General features: G+C 55.4%; 6 protein-coding genes across 6 annotated transcripts; 4 read left to right on the top strand and 2 right to left on the bottom strand.

Moving 5' to 3' along the window:
• Nucleotides 1-581: 581 nt before the first annotated feature.
• MFIFM68171_05136 (uncharacterized protein) lies at nt 582-1,343 on the bottom strand (the record flags this gene model as incomplete). The annotated part of the gene is made up of 3 exons (XM_071060556.1): nt 582-872; nt 934-1,122; nt 1,191-1,343. 3 exons carry the CDS (start codon nt 1,341-1,343, stop codon nt 582-584), a joined length of 633 nt encoding a protein of 210 aa, XP_070916657.1.
• A 639-nt stretch (nt 1,344-1,982) lies between these two features.
• On the top strand, nt 1,983-4,045 carry MFIFM68171_05135 (uncharacterized protein; the record flags this gene model as incomplete). Its single annotated transcript, XM_071060555.1, has 4 exons — nt 1,983-2,060; nt 2,113-2,124; nt 2,180-3,783; nt 3,850-4,045. The coding sequence occupies 4 exons, from the start codon at nt 1,983-1,985 to the stop codon at nt 4,043-4,045; spliced, it is 1,890 nt and encodes a 629-aa protein (XP_070916656.1).
• A 501-nt stretch (nt 4,046-4,546) lies between these two features.
• On the top strand, nt 4,547-6,633 carry MFIFM68171_05134 (uncharacterized protein; the record flags this gene model as incomplete). Its single annotated transcript, XM_071060554.1, has 9 exons — nt 4,547-4,602; nt 5,067-5,087; nt 5,147-5,213; nt 5,274-5,337; nt 5,389-5,476; nt 5,531-5,636; nt 5,737-6,364; nt 6,422-6,493; nt 6,554-6,633. 9 exons carry the CDS (start codon nt 4,547-4,549, stop codon nt 6,631-6,633), a joined length of 1,182 nt encoding a protein of 393 aa, XP_070916655.1.
• Nucleotides 6,634-7,517: 884 nt separating this feature from the next.
• Nucleotides 7,518-8,563, top strand: SOU1 (Sorbose reductase sou1; the record flags this gene model as incomplete). The annotated part of the gene is made up of 3 exons (XM_071060553.1): nt 7,518-7,764; nt 7,854-8,373; nt 8,449-8,563. The coding sequence occupies 3 exons, from the start codon at nt 7,518-7,520 to the stop codon at nt 8,561-8,563; spliced, it is 882 nt and encodes a 293-aa protein (XP_070916654.1).
• Nucleotides 8,564-9,891: 1,328 nt separating this feature from the next.
• Nucleotides 9,892-11,721, top strand: CNA1 (3',5'-cyclic-nucleotide phosphodiesterase; the record flags this gene model as incomplete). Its single annotated transcript, XM_071060552.1, has 3 exons — nt 9,892-10,063; nt 10,141-10,730; nt 10,795-11,721. 3 exons carry the CDS (start codon nt 9,892-9,894, stop codon nt 11,719-11,721), a joined length of 1,689 nt encoding a protein of 562 aa, XP_070916653.1.
• A 1,847-nt stretch (nt 11,722-13,568) lies between these two features.
• ECM16 (putative ATP-dependent RNA helicase DHR1) lies at nt 13,569-17,207 on the bottom strand (the record flags this gene model as incomplete). Its single annotated transcript, XM_071060551.1, has 1 exon — nt 13,569-17,207. One exon carries the CDS (start codon nt 17,205-17,207, stop codon nt 13,569-13,571), a length of 3,639 nt encoding a protein of 1,212 aa, XP_070916652.1.
• Nucleotides 17,208-17,309: the final 102 nt, after the last annotated feature.

Here is a 17,309-nt window from a genome sequence, read left to right as displayed (position 1 = left end):
CCCAGGTCTCGTCGCGCAGGCCCCCAGCCGATAGTGGCTGGGTAACGCGCCACTGAAAGTCGAATTGCACTGGGCTAGGCCTGCCCCGCGAGATAGATATCGGCTTATCGGGATGCAAGTGCCGCCGGGTGCCAACGGCCCGCTGTACTTTTGGCTGTGTGCCTGCCGAGTAAATGGCCGTAAAACAGTTTTGCACAGTCTATCCGCAAAGCTTGACAATATTTCCAAAGCTTGTTCGTGACGACGGCTGTGCGGACGAACCGCCGGCTGACCACGACCATCCCCGACTTTTGAAGAATCATTAAAGCTTGAGTCATAACGCTGCTTTGGAAGCATCATCAAGGCGTGAATCATAACGCATCTCTCGCTATTTTAATATCAAGCAAAGTTTGACACGCAATAACAGCCATCACATCACAAGACCTAAGCAAGGGACGGGCTATCCGGAGACCGTTGCCCCCATACCCATGAGCCATCCCTATGGTACATATTCCTCATGCAAGACCCGCCCGGATTGTGCAATGACGCCTGCCCATACCAACCAATTCAAGACTCCATAGCACGCCACGCGGATGCCCGACTCATACGTAGCCCTTCCTCGCGCCCTGGAAGAAGAACCTGACGATGAACACCTGCAAGCCGCCCATGCACATAACGAGCAGGATCTGGATCAAGCTGAAGTTGATGATCCTCGTCTCGGTGCTACGGACGGTGCTGAAGTTGCGGTTCTCGCGAGTGCGGAAGTATTTCTGGTTGCGAGTGATGGTCGAGAGCTGACCGGAGAGCTTGAAGAGGGACTCCTCGAGGGCCGACGTTTGCTCGGGGGAGGTGCCTTGCTTCGCGGGAAGGCTCACGCGCGCCTCGTTCTCGACCTGAGACGTTGCGAGTCAGCGAGCGGCCAGCTGGGCTCAACAAACTCGGGTTTCTACTCACTGCAATCTCAAAGTCGACAAACTTCTCGGCAAAAGTGCTCATCTCATTGTTGAAGCAGAATTTGTACTCGCCAACTTCCTGTGCGGTAAAGACAAAATCGCCTTGGCGCTCCTTCTGGGCTTCCATGATGTACTTATTGTTCGGGCCCCTCACTTCATAGTCGATATCGAACGAGCCGCCCGATTGCACCTGCACGGGCATTGTAAGCATCAAACCGCACCGAGGAGGCATCAGGTCGCCGGCTCCAGCGCACATACCGCAAAGTAGAACGCAATCTTCTCGTCCTTGTGCTGTGTCATCGTGTAGAAGCACGCCTTCTCGTTCGCACTCAGCTTGTACGTCAGAGCTGTCGCCGTCGCCTGAGTGGCCAGAAGGCCCAAAAGGCCACATGAAAGTAACGGCAGCTGCATCGCGCCGAATGTTGGTGATGCGTCCAGGAATGGGAGGGTCGCAACGATCTTCAGGACAGCTCGCTTGGTCGCGACGCCAACCACCAAAAGACACGGAGATGCCAAATGGCTTAGCTGGACTTTCAGGCGGAACAACCAAGCACCCGGCGGCCCCAATCCGGTAGGTCCCCGGTCCCGTCCAGGGGTTCGAGGCTTGATCTTTGACCCACATTTAAAGTGGCTCGAGCTCCTCGCTCTTTCGACAGGTCTCCCCAGGCTCTGAAACCTAGTGCTCACAGCCAAACCGGGTTCTGTTTCCGGGGCGGTGACATCAGTGACCAACCAGACTGCCGCTTGCGTCAAGAGTTGAGTTGGCTCTGGCTGAAGCGTGCGAGCTCAAAGCCGCAATCTTTCAGGCTGCGAATAAATCGGGCAGTCTCTCTTTCTGTTATCGTGTAGACGAACTTCTCATTGACACCATTTTTTACGTGCCCGTAACGACTCTGCGCCCTAAGTTACCGAGCTGTATCAACATCCAGACCAAGCTAGAACCTCCAAGTAGCAATGCTCCTCTAAATCCAAGTGACAGGAAGTACGGATTCGGCATCAAAATACCTGATTTCGTCTGTGGTTGAAAAAGGCCACAGGACGACCATAAGAATGGCGACCGCGCAGGTCAAGGTCGCAACATGCACCTCAATCGGTTTGAGGGTGCTGAGCTACATATTCCTGCGATGGGTAAGTCTGCTAGTCCCTGGATGTGCACAAAATGCTGATATGGGATGTGTAGGCGCTGCTGCCTGTAAGTGCATGCATGTTCTTGTACAGGAGAGGCGACATTTGCTAACGGCGAGGAGGTTCTCCCTGCCATCGTCTTCACTCTCTTTGCAGTGTACCTGCCAGCTTTCATCTCGGGCTACAGAAATGAACCAAAGTACGAATTAATCGATGAAGTCGACGTCGTTGTTACCGAGACCATGGTGGAAAATAGCACCTCGGAAGATGAAGACACTCTAGAACCCACCACGGAACCCAACGGGGACAAGGAAGTCGTAGCCGAGGACATCGCTATCAAGGAAACAATCTCTGTCCAAGACCGTCCGCTGAGTCCCTGGCGGACATTGTTGACGGGAGCGCCAAACCCACGGAGCTTGCCTCTTTCCATCGCCACGCTTCTCCTCAGCACTCTGTGCACTGGACTCGTCGCCGACCGCCTGTTCCGCGAACGGTACCATACCAGTGATGATCTCTCTTTCGTCAGGGTCGGATATGTTTCCGAGAACGAGGCGAAGCTCCTGATTCGGGAGCCGGATCAGTCCAAGATGCCGGTCACAGTCGAGATACACATCAAAGACCCCAACCCTCCTTTCGACAACCCGCTATGGCAGGATGCTGGCGGGATCAGGTGGACCTCAAACGAAACCGACTACACAGCGGTCCTTAGCATCCCGCTGCGGCACTCGAAGAAGAGAACCTACGAATGGCGCACCTCGAACAACCACTCTGGCGAGTTCACTACCCCGCCGCCCATTGGACACGCCGGGGAGACCAGCTACGGGCCTTTCACCTTTATTTCGACTTCCTGCATTGTCCCCCGCCTACCCTACAACCCATTCGACCATCCCCTCTCCATTCCGGGCCTCAAGCACCTCGCGAAAGTTCTCCCATCCCTCAGCGCCCAATTCATGCTCTTCCTTGGTGACTTCATCTACGCCGACGTGCCACGGTACTGGTCCAGGGACAGAGACTACTACCGCCAAAAGTACCGCCAAATCTACGCCTCCCCGGACTGGCCATCCGTCGGCCAGAACCTCAGCTGGATCCATGTCCTCGACGACCACGAGATCGCAAACGATTGGTCCGCCAACTCGACAGGCGCCTACGCGGCCGCCGTCAATCCCTGGCACCACTACCAGGCCGTCGCCAACCCGCCGCCCGCCAAACAAGCCAGCGCCCGCACCCCGCGTGCGGGGGCGACCTACTTTGAGTTCACCCAGGGACCCGCCAGTTTCTTCCTGCTGGACACGCGTTCCTTCCGGTCGGACAACCACCTCCTCCGGGCCGACGACGAGGTCAAGACCATGCTCGGGTCCGAGCAGCTCGAGGACTTCCTCTACTGGCTACGCCGCCCGGAGCCGAAGGGGGTCAAGTGGAAGATCGTGGCGTCGTCGGTGCCTTTCACCAAGAACTGGCCCGTCAACACGCAGGACACGTGGGGCGGGTTCCTCGCCGAGCGGCGGAAGGTGCTCGAGGCCATGTGGGAGGTGGCGAGCCGCGGGGTCGGCGTGGTCGTGCTGTCCGGGGACCGTCACGAATTCGCCGCGACAAAGTTCCCCCCGCCAGAGGGCGGGAAGTGGCCCGAGAGCGCCACCGTGTGGGAGTTCTCGGTGAGCCCGCTGAGTCAGTTCTACTCGCCAGTGCCGACTTATCGGCAGAGAGATAAGGAGGATGTGATGGTCAAGTGAGTCCTCCTTTTTGGTTTGTTGGTCTTGCTAAACTGGGTGGGCCGGCTGACATGCTGCTGCAGATATATCAACAGGGGCAACTCCAAGTTTGGGGCGATTACGATTGAGAACTTGGAGGGGGGCGACAGGAGTAGCAGCCTGAAGTACCGACTTTTTGTGGACGGGGTTGAGGTGTGGAATACGGTGGTACTATCGCCGCCACCGGTTTTGGCCAGTTCCAAAGGGTCCTTCTGGGATAAGTTCAAGTTGGGTACATAAAAGTTGAATTTGAAGGTCAGGTAGAACAGGTTGGATATTACAGGAACCGGACGGGGGAAAGCCGGGCTTTGGAGTTTATTGATTATGGTCGCGCCCCGGCCTTCGACATTTAGAGATGTTCGCAAGATTTTTGGTCAAGGCTTCTTGGATGTATTTTCATACTATGTGCATGAGGGGAGTTTGGATTGTGTTGGAGATATAGAGTCGTAACTAAATAAAATTGCGGAAACCATTATCGTCCCGATCAAATCGAAACTGACACTCGAAGAATAGTTTCGTCGGGGAGGATGTCTTCTCTATTGCTAACCTGCTTCATAAAATCCGGCAATCCGACATGCCGAGGTAGCTAGTTACATACTTAAAGCGGAGCGTGAATACCCCAGTTCTTGGCGTGCCGTTGCTGCGGATAAGCTCGGGAATTCAAAGTCGACGAACGGTTTACTCTAATCACTCTCGGCAAGACTCTGTGATTCAAGAGCAACACGCTCGACACAATACACGATGAACGCACTCCGTGCCCTACGGCCGCGCCTCCTAACACGCGCGGTCCTCAGCAGGTCAGTTGGTTTGTTCTTTAAACCAGAGCTTCTTCCCTTCGAATAACAGCACAAGCCAAGAGTTTCGGGGGGGGGGGGGGGGGTTGGGTTCTAGACTGATGATATACAACGCTTGAAGGCCGCCTGCACCAATTTCAACTCAACATCAAAATCGGCTCGCAACGCCGCCCCCGCGCGGGGTTCGGGGGCTTTCCAACAGAACACACACCGGCTGTTCTGAGCAACATACTCAGGAACAGAGATCGGAACGGCCGCTTTCGGAAGATGATTCCACTCTAGCAAGAGGTCAGAAGTCGACACTCAACGCCGCCCATGGACGGAAACCCGGTAATACGATTTTCTGTGAGCTTACGGGCACGTACGGACGGCGCTCCCTAGCGTGAGTTGAAACGATCTCTCCCCAGTCTGCGAGTCGCGCTCTTGCTCCTTCCTCATGACTAACTGACCGACTTCCTTTTTTATAGTGAGAACTACGTCTGGTTGCGGTGAGTCTACTACCCTTGGTAGCAGGGTGCAGAACGAAGGCACTGAACCTAGTGAGCAGAGACAACTGTCGTTGTCCCGAGTGCGTAAACCAGGACACAATGCAACGCAACCTTGACAGCTTTGCTGTAGGTAGCAATTCTGGAATCTGGAGCATCGCGCCTGTCCTTCCCTTTCTCACAGCGTAGCAGATACCTAGCAACATCCGTCCGAAATCATACCGGAGGGGTGATAGAGAAGTCTCCGTGGAATGTGAGTTATTGTCCGTAGGACACTCGGGGATCGTGCTTATGCGCTATCTAGGGCCCGATGGTCACAAGAGCTACTATGACCGGGAATTCATCGAGTTTTATACAATGAATGACCACCGTCCGGATCCTGACAGTGCTGTGTACGTCTTACCATTCATAAATCTCGAGTGCGTCCCTGACTGGTATTGTTACAGGAAGTGGGAACGGTTCAATAGCGAGACGGCTCAAGCGCCACCCACCATCTCTTATGACAAAGTCATGAAGACGGAGGAAGGAGTTGGTGAATTGACGGCTACTATTGTTAGTGGCAACCCCTCCCTTCCCCCTCCCCCCTCCCCCTTTTTTTTCCTCCTTTATTTTTCTTTTCTTCTTTTGTTCGCGGATTTAACTATTGGAACAGGTGCAGAGGGGGTTCGTTTTGGTCGAGAACACGCCGTACGACGACCCTGACAAGACGCGGCAGCTCCTCGAGCGCATCGCCTTCATCCGGTACACACATTACGGGGGGTTCTACGACTTCACTCCCGACCTCTCCATGGCTGATACGGCGTACACGAACCTGGCACTGCCGGCCCACACGGACACGACCTATTTCAGTGACCCTGCCGGGCTGCAATCCTTCCATCTTCTTTCCCATCAGCCTGCGCCAGGTGGTGTCGAGGGCTCGAGTGTCGAGGGCGGCAAGTCGCTCCTAGTCGACGGGTTCTTCGCAGCGCAGATCCTGGCTCAAGAAAACCACGAGGCTTATCGGGTTCTAAGCAGCATCCCGATCCCATGGCATGCAAGTGGTAACGACGGCATAACCATCAGGCCGGATAAACTGTACCCCGTTCTTGAGGTTCGGGCCTCGGAACTGAATGGGATGGGTCTGAGCAGGGTACGGTGGAATAATGCCGACAGGGGAGTGGTTCCGCTGTCAAGCGAGTTTGAGCCCGATGCATGGTACTCGGCTGCTCGCGCGTGGGACGCGATCTTGAAGAGACCGGACATGGAATGCTGGATTCAGCTGGAGCCTGGGAAGGTTCTGAGTGCGTATTGCTCAGCGGTTGTTATTTTTGAAGGGAACTCAGCTGACCATGATTTAGTTTTCGACAACTGGCGCGTTCTCCACGGGCGAAGCGCCTTCACGGGCATCAGGAGGATCTGTGGAGGATACAGTGAGCCGCACCGTACCCGGGAGCACTCTGCCTGCATGCCGTAATTAACGAGCCGATTAGTCAACAGGGACGACTTCATCTCCAGATACAGAAACACGAACTTTACACGCAAGGAGGTCCTTAATATGGTCATGGGGTAGCAGACTGGTGAGTCTGCCGATATATAGGGGTAGCTATACCGCAGTAGAGGCTGCGTGCATCGGCGAGACGTTACCTACCTACTGCCTGCACTGGAACTGTCCGTCCTGAAACCCGTTTTTGAAAGGCCTGAAGCTGTAGCGACATCTTTCCGCATCCAATCCAACCCACCATCCCCGCATTGACCTTACTGCCTTGCCTCGCAAAACCCTACAGGTATCCAGATGTAAACAGAGACACCACCAACCATCCTACTGACAGCGTGCAAACTGGACAGGGCACCGTCACGTCGCACCAGACGGTCGTGTGGCCGACATGCTCCGACAGCAGTTGCCGGCATCCGTCGGCTCTCTTCAGGGCCACAAGCACATGCCGCCCTCTCCATAGCGGCCCACGGTCTCCACCAAAATGTCATCATCTTGCATAAAGCAAGCACCGTATCTCCATCTGGACCTCTTGAGCGACCCCAGCCACAGGTCAATTGGCTGCCCCTCCCCGTCTTCGGTTCGCTCTCCTGGCGGCTGGCATTCCTCCGCATGCGCTCATTCGAAGCGGGAAGGCGGTTGGTGGTTGTTGGTGATCAGGTCCCCTAGGTTGCCGGTTGGTTTACCTCACTATCGGGAGCTGGATGCCGGTGTCGGATGCGGGGTGGCTAAAGGGACTCTTATTTACCTCTGTCTCAATCTATCTAACCTCCCCCTCACTATTCTTCCTGGGGAATTCTGTCTGTGGGTTGGCTGAGGTGGTCGTATGTTTTTGTGGCTCTTGCATACGTTGCCTTTCCGCAGTAGCACCTTGCTTCATTGACGCCCCGTCCACTCATCTAGGCGTAGCTATCTCGACTTCTTCCCACTCACACTACCCCCATAAATTAAAACCCGCAAATATGGCGGACATGAAGGATGGCAAGTTTACGCACGACAGCACCGTCGCGCCCCAGTCCAATCGGGTTATGCCCCTCTTCTCCCTCAAAGGGAAGACAGCCATTGTCTCAGGCGCTAGCTCGGGCATTGGACTCGCCGTCGCCCAGGCTCTCGCCGAGGCTGGTGCCAACGTCGCCGTATGGTACAACCGGAAGCGGGACGAGGCCGAGGCTGCAGCGAGCGAGATTGAGAAAGACAACGGCGTTAAGTGTAAGTCATTACTTCCCCTACCCATCTTAACTCCCCTTGAATCAACCACCCGCTGATTCAAAGCTCACCTTCTCCTTGAAACAAAACAGGCAAAGCCTACCAAGTAAACGTAGCAGACTACACCTCTGTCTCGTCCACCGTTGACTCGATCGTCGCGGAATTCAACGGCCGTCTCGATGTCTTCGTCGCCAACTCGGGCGTGGCCTGGACCGGGGGTCCTATGCTGGACGGGCCGCTGGATATGTACACGTCGGTGCTGAAGACCAACATGGACGGGACCTTCTTCTGCGCGCGCGCCGCGGGCTTGCACTTCCGCCGGCAGAAGCGAGAGGGCACCGGGTCGGACGGTAAGCCGCTCGATCCGCCTTTCACCACGGGTAGCTTCGTCGCCACGGCCAGCATGAGCGGGCACATCGTCAACGTCCCCCAGTTACAGGCCGCGTACAACGCAAGCAAGGCGGCCATAATCCATCTGTGCAAGAGCTTGGCAGTTGAGTGGGTCGGCTTCGCGAGGGCCAACTCGGTGAGCCCCGGGTATATTGTGACGAGTATCTCGGATTTTGCGGATCCGGATACGAAGAGGGCTTGGAAGGATAAGATTCCTATGGGGTGAGTCGCTATCCATTTCCGGAATATGAAGTGATCTTAAGAATCGGTTGCTAATGAGCTTTTTCTTGATGACAGCCGCGAGGGTACAGCAGACGAGCTCAAGGGCGCGTATCTGTACTTGGCGTCGGACGCATCATCATATACCACGGGGACTGACATCGCTGTCGATGGCGGGTACACCGCGCCGTGATCTGTTTTCTGGACGGATGTGGGTCGTGTCCTGGAAAGTTCTACGAGTAAGGAGAGGGTAGCGCCGTTGAGATTGTCAATGATTCTGGGCGGCTATGGCTTCATGTGAAATACCGTGTATAGAATGCAATGACGGATCCTCACCAAAAGTACGGCTTCAGGAGCGAGGTCTTATTGGACAATGGTATAGAGCGGTTTTGATCTCTTCAGTGGAATTACGCTAGTTAACCCGAAGAGCCAGTTATTACACCAAGGATAAAGAGAAACAATAAAGTCAGAGATGGTAATGCGAGAATCAAGCGTCGATGAAAACTTGTTCCTATCATGTCGTCGAGAAGGCGGAAAGATCGGGGGGGTGAAAGGAGATAGGGCGCTTTAATAATACAGCTGCCACCTGATTGACACTTGGCAAAGATCGGCCGGCTGTCACAATAATGTACCGTACTATACAGACTCGTATTAAATTTCCCCTCCCTCGGTATTCGTACTTGGCGTTCTAGACTTGCTGCTGAGGCTCAACACGGGCCTTGCAAGCGCCCGCCTTCAGCTCCGCGGGCGAATTGCGGGTTACACAAGGACACCTACGGTGGGCCGAGACGACCCATTCGACTCGATAATTCAATGGACATTGGTCCCGCCCGAGTCCTGGATGCTGGGTGATATCTGTGCCTCATTTTCACCACCGTCCTCGGCCTACAAAAAGGGCCCTACCACAGCGCCAATTTTAGCTCAGGCGCGGTCGTGTTGGGAAGGGAGAGACCTAGACGTGGCCGACGGTCGGGACGGAGAGACATAAGCGTACACTGCATAGTACGCTGTGCGCAAGACTCGAAGTCTTGGGGAGTTTGGTAAGGCTCCATCCCACTTTTCTAGGCAGGCGGTCGAGCCCTCGTAATTTACCTAATTCCTACCACGGATACATGTCGCCTCCCGCGAAAACGCTGAAACGGCAAAGTACCGTACCCCTCTCCCCTCATCCCACCCCAGCTTTCTTCTGAAGCTCCCAACGCGCAATCCCGACTCTGAGAGTTGCCTCTCCCGACACTCGGCCGCCCAACTCTCAGCCCTACGTGCCCCAAATCCTTCTGGTTTCGCACCCGTCCAACCTTGGGAGGTACGGCTCTGGTACCTTGCCGGTACAATAGCTTATAATCAAAGGCTGCCCGACGTGCACCTCGTCCCGAAATATCCAATCGCTGCGGGACACCGGAGCCAGCTCGTATTATTACTTCTCCTCGAGGCGCTCTCACCAAAAACCACGTGCCCACCGCTTCGTCGCCGCTCGCCGGGAAGATCTCGCCTGCCCATCCGCGCCAGCGCAGAGTCAGCATGGACACCGAAGACCTTACAGCGCCCGCCTCCCACGAGGAGCGCCGCGCCCAGCAGGTCGATAATGCCATCCGCGCCATCCAGCAGAAGAAGCCTCTCCCCGAAATCGACTTCACCATCCATACCATGGAGGACGGGACTCAGGTCAACACCATGGAGCGAGTCTGCAAAGGTACGCCCTGCTGCCGCACGCGACCACCGCGGGTTGGCCTTTGGCGCATGTTAATGACCCTTGTTTGCCCCTCCTAGACGTGCAAGCGCCCGCCATGTACAAGCCGACCGACGAGCAGTTCTTCGAGGACGAGTCTCACCAGAAGCCGAATATTGCCTTCCTCAAGCAGCACTTCTACCGCGAGGGTCGCTTGACCGAGGAACAAGCGCTATGGATTATCAGGACGGGCACTGAGCTGCTGCGCAGCGAGCCCAATCTGCTCGAGATGGACGCCCCCATCACCGTGTGCGGCGACGTCCACGGCCAGTACTACGACCTGATGAAGCTGTTCGAAGTCGGCGGCGACCCGGCAGAGACTCGCTATCTCTTCCTGGGTGACTATGTCGACCGGGGCTATTTTAGCATCGAGTGCGTGCTCTATCTGTGGGCGCTTAAGATACACTACCCCAAGACGCTCTGGCTGCTGCGCGGCAACCACGAGTGTCGCCACTTGACCGACTACTTCACCTTCAAGCTCGAGTGCAAGCACAAGTATTCCGAGGCGGTCTATGAGGCCTGCATGGATTCGTTCTGTGCCCTGCCGCTGGCGGCGGTCATGAACAAGCAGTTCTTGTGCATCCACGGCGGGCTCAGTCCAGAGCTGCACACTCTGGACGACCTGAGAAATGTCCGTTTGCTTCCCGCCTTTAGCGAATATGCCCGTCTGGGAACCCTGCTAACTCGTCTCGCAGATTAATCGCTTCCGCGAGCCCCCGACCCAAGGGCTAATGTGCGACATCCTGTGGGCCGACCCGCTGGAAGACTTCGGCCAGGAGAAGACGACTGACTACTTTTTGCACAACCACGTGCGCGGGTGTTCGTACTTCTTCTCGTACCCCGCCGCCTGCCACTTCCTCGAGAAGAACAACCTCTTGTCCATCATCCGGGCCCACGAAGCGCAAGATGCAGGTTACCGCATGTACCGTAAGACGCGTACGACGGGCTTCCCCAGCGTCATGACCATCTTCTCCGCCCCGAACTACCTGGACGTCTATAACAACAAGGCGGCCGTGCTCAAGTACGAGAACAATGTGATGAACATCCGGCAATTCAACTGCACCCCGCACCCTTACTGGCTTCCCAACTTCATGGACGTCTTCACCTGGTCGCTGCCCTTCGTCGGCGAGAAGATCACCGACATGCTCATCGCCATCCTCAGCACGTGCTCCGAGGAGGAACTCAGGGAAGACTCGGCCACGACCTCGCCGGGCCCCGTCTCCCCGCCGCTGCCGTCCGGCTCGAGCCTGAGCGGCCAGGACCCCGAATCGATCGAGGCCAAGAGGAGAGCGATCAAGAACAAGATCCTTGCCATCGGGCGACTCTCCCGCGTGTTCCAGGTGCTCCGCGAGGAGTCGGAGCGGGTCACGGAGCTCAAGACGGTGTCGGGCGGCCGCCTGCCCGCCGGCACGCTCATGCTGGGCGCCGAGGGCATCAAGAACGCCATCAACAGCTTCGAGGACGCGCGCAAGGTGGATCTGCAGAACGAGCGCCTGCCGCCCAGTCACGAGGAGGTGCAGAAGCAGCAGGTCGAGGAGCGCGCGCAGGCGCTGGAGAGGGCTGCGAGGGAGGCCGAGCAGGATAAGAAGCTGCAGTCACTTTCGAGGAGGCTGAGCACGTAAGTTTTTTTTTTTTTTTTTTTTTTTTTTTTTAATACGTGATCTTTCTGGTGATGATTATATGTAGACCAGCTGCTGATAATTGAGCGTCTCGTAGTGATCGCAAGCGATGATGAGGTACATACATGCCTACGCTAGATACGTAGGGTGGCGCCTGGTCTGCGGTTTGGGGGTAAAAAGGGCTCAGCGGTGGCGGTGACTGCATAGAAGAGTCCAGTGCTGATCCGTAGGGAAGGAAGGGTAGAGCAAACGCCCTCTGAAAGGGCTCGTGAACTGCGGGACGGACGGGCAGGCAGGAGAGCGGGTTGTGTTGCATACCGCCCAAGCTTTGAATAGCAAAGACAGAAAGCGAGATACCATAGTAGTGTCTTGAGGGAGGTGTGGCTTGTCAATTTTGTCCAGCCAAGCTAAGAAAAAAAAAACAGTGGTGGGGGGTTGATGGGCGGATGGGAATACGAACTGAAGTTCGTTTGTTTTCTTGTTTCCGTACACTATATCTCCTGTTTGTTGCCTGTCCTTTGGTTTATTGTCCCCCGCCGCCGCGTATACGTCCCTAGATACATCAGGCACTCAGGGAGAATCTTAGTTCTACCTACTACTAGGCATAGTACGCAGTAATGTTAAGCCGCACCATGGCTTCTGGGTCCCGACAATCTGGGAGTGCTGTGCCACGGGCGGAACGGAATGTGCATATGCCATCCAGAGCGGGATATCCTGCAGCAGCGTGGCTCAGCCTCGCTTCTGGCCTACCCGCCTGCCCGCTTGCCATGAAAGGTTACGTGCAGGCACGTGGGGAGCTTCCCGGTTCCTGGGCCGTAAGAATAGTACTTTGTGTAGGGGGGGAAGTAAATGAGGGAAGGTAGGTAGATGGAAAAGGGGGGGCTATGGTGGCTGTGCCGGCTGCTTGGGGAAGGGGGTGGGTGTGGGTAGAGCATAAATCAAGGAAATATGACGGTGTGTCCCGTTACCTTTGCACTTCATTCACTGTCTACCCAATCCGTAAGACTTGCATGTCGTATTCCCCTTAAAGGAGATGCGATGTACGAGGCGTGGAGAGCCACACCTTCCCTCCCCTCCCTACTAAACCGGTTAGAGCATACGCATTATGTACGCGTGCCTGTTCTCAGTCCAGGATACATAGCCTCGCCAGGGGCCCTGGGGCGGCCCACGGCTATCAGCGTTGCACTTCGGCCACACAGACAAGAAAGAGTTTAAAGTCAGTCTCAGCTTTGAGCCCCCCCCCCGCGCAACTCTTACCGTTATAAGCCTATCCACATAGCCTGCAATTAAACCTTACAACAACTCCCTTAGCCATTACCCTATTATCCTAGTCTTAACGTCTCTTTCTTTCCTTTGCTTTTAAGTTTCTCTTGTGGTAGGTAAAGTATAAAACATGAATATCACATAATCACATATCAAGGCTTAGGAGCGAAGCATCGCTTATCGAAGGATATTTGTATTGCGTAGTCCTACTTTCCTAACTTGGGCTGTACGGTCGACGACTTCTCAGGGTGTCGTCCCACTCATAATGGCAATACCCGACACGAAACTACCTCCGTAGTTAGGAGACACCAGCGGTGCTAGATAACCGTTAGCAGCTTGGTCAACGGCGAAGGTCGGCAAAAACGGAGTGAATGACAGCGGCCTCGGGAAAAACTCAGAAGTAGAACAATGTAGGTGATAGTTTATAATCATTAAAGATTCATAAACAGCCTCTTACGAGAAACTCATCATGTAGGCTTGCGGCGAAAAGAATGAAAATCGGCGGCGCACGTACCTTCTCAGAGAACGACCCGAGGGAGTGACGAGACACCCCCTGGGGCCAGCCGCCTCCACCGCCACGACGGCCTTCATTCAGCAACCCACCCTTTCCCCCATACCTTCCTCTGCGTTATCTTCCTCACCGGCAAAGGCCACCCCAGCCCGCCGCCCGTCTCGGCCCTCAGGTACGGCACCACCCACACCTCCCTCACATCCCCGTCCTTGCCATCCTTGACCTCTTTGATCGGCTTCCCATAGCTAATCAGCGGCGTTCCCTTGGCGACAGACGCCACCTGGGCGCCCGTCAGGTCTGTCAGTGCGTGCATCCTCGTCTTGGCCTTCCTAGTGCCGTCTGCGCCCCTGTTGCCCGCCCGCTGTAGGTGCGAGTACACGACGTACTCAGGGCACTCCTTCGCGCTGAGGTGAGCCAGCGGCGATGAAGGGTGGATGAACACCAGCCTGTCTTCCGGGTTGTCGGCGCCTTCCAGCGGCATAAGCGGGATGTAGGGGACGTCGATTGCGCGCCCCGGCTTGCGGTACATCTCGGGCGGGTTGGGCGCCTTGTCGGCGCGGATGGCGATCTGGTCGATGAAACCCGAGGCAACCATCTGTTTCAGCGCCTGGATCTGTTTTTGCGAAGGCGCGTCCAGTTTTTCGGGGAGCTTAAGATTTGCGTAGCCAGGGATATTAGTCTTAAGGAGGCTGACGAGTTGGGATTGGAGTTTGCTGGTCTCCTTGAGAGCTTTATATCGGACAAAGTGGCTCTCACACCACGCTTCAGTAGGCTCGTGGGCAAACTCGCCTACGACCTGAAGCAGCTTGATTGCGTCGGATTTGTCGTCGAGGAAGCAGAAATTCTTATGGACTGCATTGAATGCCTTTCGTATCCTTGCCCGCTTGTCCTCCGCAAGCACATCCTCATTAGTGAGAAACTCTTCGGTTTGCTCTGCGGCTGCGGGGATGGCTTGGTTTTCTGGAATAAATATTTCACCAGCAGATAGGCCGGCGACTAGGGCAATCGTGTACGGGAGACAGTCGTGTTGATGTCCGACAAGCAGGATCCGGGCGAAACGAGGCGCCAATGGGAAGATGGACATGGTCTTCCCCACGTCCGTGATTTTGCCTTCGGGCGATAACGACGACAAGTAGGTAAGGAGTTTCTCAGCCTTGATGAGGCTGTCCCTAGGTGGGGGCGTCGGGAAGGGAAAGTTGACGACGTGTTGCAGGTTCATGGCCTTCAGTTGTAGGACTACTCCTTCGATGGGCATCCGAAGGATTTCCGGGTCCGCGAACTCTTGGAAATCTCTCTCGTAGACTGCTGATGAATACAGCCGCCAGCAATGGCCAGGGCCGGTACGGCCGGCGCGGCCGGCCCGCTGCTTGGCGCTCGCCTTGCTAATCCAGCCAATCTCGAAACTCTGGACTCCGCTCAAAGGATCATATCTCCGTTCCTTTGACCTTCCACAGTCAAAGACATAGCGAATACCGGGGATGGTCAAACTAGTCTCAGCCACGTTGGTGGCCAGGATAACGAGCCGTGAACCTTCGGGAGGAGGCTCGAAGACTTTCATCTGCTCCTTAGTTGGTAGCAGGGAGTAAAGGGGTAAAACGTGCATCCGCCGCGGACCAGTCCCAGACTCTTCGTCTTCAATCTCAAAATCTTTCTCTTCTTCCTCATCGTCCGAGGCGAAAAACATCTCCTCATCATCCATGTCGTTTGCGTTTCGGTCATCAACTTCCCCAAAATCTATGTCCTCAACCTCCATCGGGATTTCGCTTGCAGAGATGCGAACCTGCGGTCCGGCCGTGGAGCTCACCCCCCCAAAGGCAGTCTTAAGCCGTTTGCTCAGTTGAGAAATCTCACCCTGTCCGGTGAGGAAAACAAGCATGCCTCCCGGAGGCAGCTTCCTATGGCCCCTGCTGATTTTCCGGAAAGCGTCTTCGACGTAATCATGTCGCGTTTTTCGAGCGAAGTGGATCGTCACCTCATGTTGGCGGCCTTCTATGTCGAGGACGCGAGGAGGACTCCGGAATAATTTGGAGTTCTGGGTGAATTCCTCGACCCTGAGCGTTGCAGACATGATGATGAGCTTTAACGGTTTAACCGAAGGGTCCTCTTTTGTGAGTTCGGCTCTGAGTTTGACGACCCTACTGAGTATTGCAATCAAAATGTCGGTGTTCACGCTCCTCTCGTGAGCCTCGTCAATGATGATGGCAGAATATTTTCGGAGAACAAAGTCTTGCGCAACCTCCCGAAGGAGGACACCGTCCGTCATGAACTTAATGGCAGTCTTGGGATCCACTGTGCCCTCGAATCGGATCTGGTAGGCCACAGTGTCGGAATGATCCCCCAGTTCTTGGGCCACGCGTTTCGACATGCTGACAGCCGCCACCCGACGGGGTTGCGTGACGCCAATCATGCCAGGAGTTGGGCCGTTCGGCGAGCCATAACCAGCTTCAAAAAGGAACTGCGGCACTTGTGTGGTCTTACCGGAGCCGGTAGCGCCACAGATAACGACGACATCATTGTTGTGGATAGCTTCCATGATTTTCTGCTCCTCGACAACCACAGGCAATCGGTAGCGAGCCTCTTGGATATCGGGATCCCTGGTCACGCCCACACTGTATGCTTTCCTCATGATGTTTGTTGTAGGCTGCAACTCTATCGGCAACGGGTCTTGTTCGATCGGCCGGGGTGTGAAGTTTGCGGGCTTTGGTATGACCAGTGGCCCAGAGTCAACAGGTTTGTAGCCTAAAGCTTCGTTTCTTTGCTGATGAGCCCAAGCTTTGAAGGCGGATGATCTCTCTTTCCGCCTTTGTTGGGAAGCATCGGAGGCATCTGATTCCAGATCATTTTCTGAGCGTTCTTCGTCTTCATCTTCGCCCTCCTCGTCGCCTTCGTCATTGTCCATCTCTTCGTCTTCACTCGTGTTCTCTTCGGAGTCCTCTCCACTATCAATGCCGCTGGAGTCTTCGGCAGCCTCGCCCTGGGAACTGAACCCACTCCATGAGCCAGAGTCTGAATCCTCATGTACTGCTGGCGCAACAATTGGATATTTCGTCTTGACGCCTCCTCGCTTCCGCCTCTTCGCTAAAACAGGGCGACCCGAATCGTCAACTTCCAGGGGACGTTTCAAGCCAGATCCAATCACCATGGAACTAGATTGCGCGGGCACTGGCGACTGTGGCGGCATCGCTGGTACGCCGCTCTTTTGGTTGGTCACCAAGCCCCCCTTCTCCTCTTCTTCCGCTTCCTCCTCTTCTGACTCGTCGGATAGCTCATTCTGCGGTGATACTTTCGCAACTTTCCGTCGCTGGTAGAGCAAGTCGGTGTCTAACCTGCCTAAACCAAGGCCGGCATTCTGTTCCCTCAGGGTGCGCCGCAGGGCCTCCCTCTTGGTTTCCTTGGTCTGCCCGAGCGACCGGCTGCTGGAGAACAGGCTAGTGTCGATTTTGTTGGCGGCGAGTTTGGCCAGCAGCTCCCGGTTTTCGTCTTTTTTGAGTTTGTTTTCGATGTATTTTTCAAGCCTCTTGGCTTTCTTGCTGCTGACTTTGCCCTCAGGCCTTAGCTCCTCACGAAGCTTGGCTCTTTTGTCTTCAGCCTCAGCCTGCTGGGCCGGCGTGATCTCGACAGCATTTGTGTCTACGCCGACGGTTGCTCCTGCCCTCTGTCTGTCAAGGACCTTGCGCTTCCGTTGCCGAGGCACGAACTTCTTTGCTGGTGCCATTGTTCTCCAGTCCCGAAAGCTTAGCTCTCGGTTGGGAGCCCCGGGCTGAAGCTCTCAATGGGCGTTTTCAAAAAACAACTTCGATGCGAAATCTTGTCCGCC

The sequence above is a fragment of the Madurella fahalii genome, assembly GCF_045866475.1.
Source record: "Madurella fahalii IFM 68171 DNA, scaffold_2, whole genome shotgun sequence".
Classification (NCBI taxonomy): Eukaryota; Fungi; Ascomycota; class Sordariomycetes; order Sordariales; genus Madurella; species Madurella fahalii.
The sequence above is the reverse complement of the archived record's forward strand: the minus strand, read 5'-3'. Positions and strand labels throughout refer to the sequence as shown.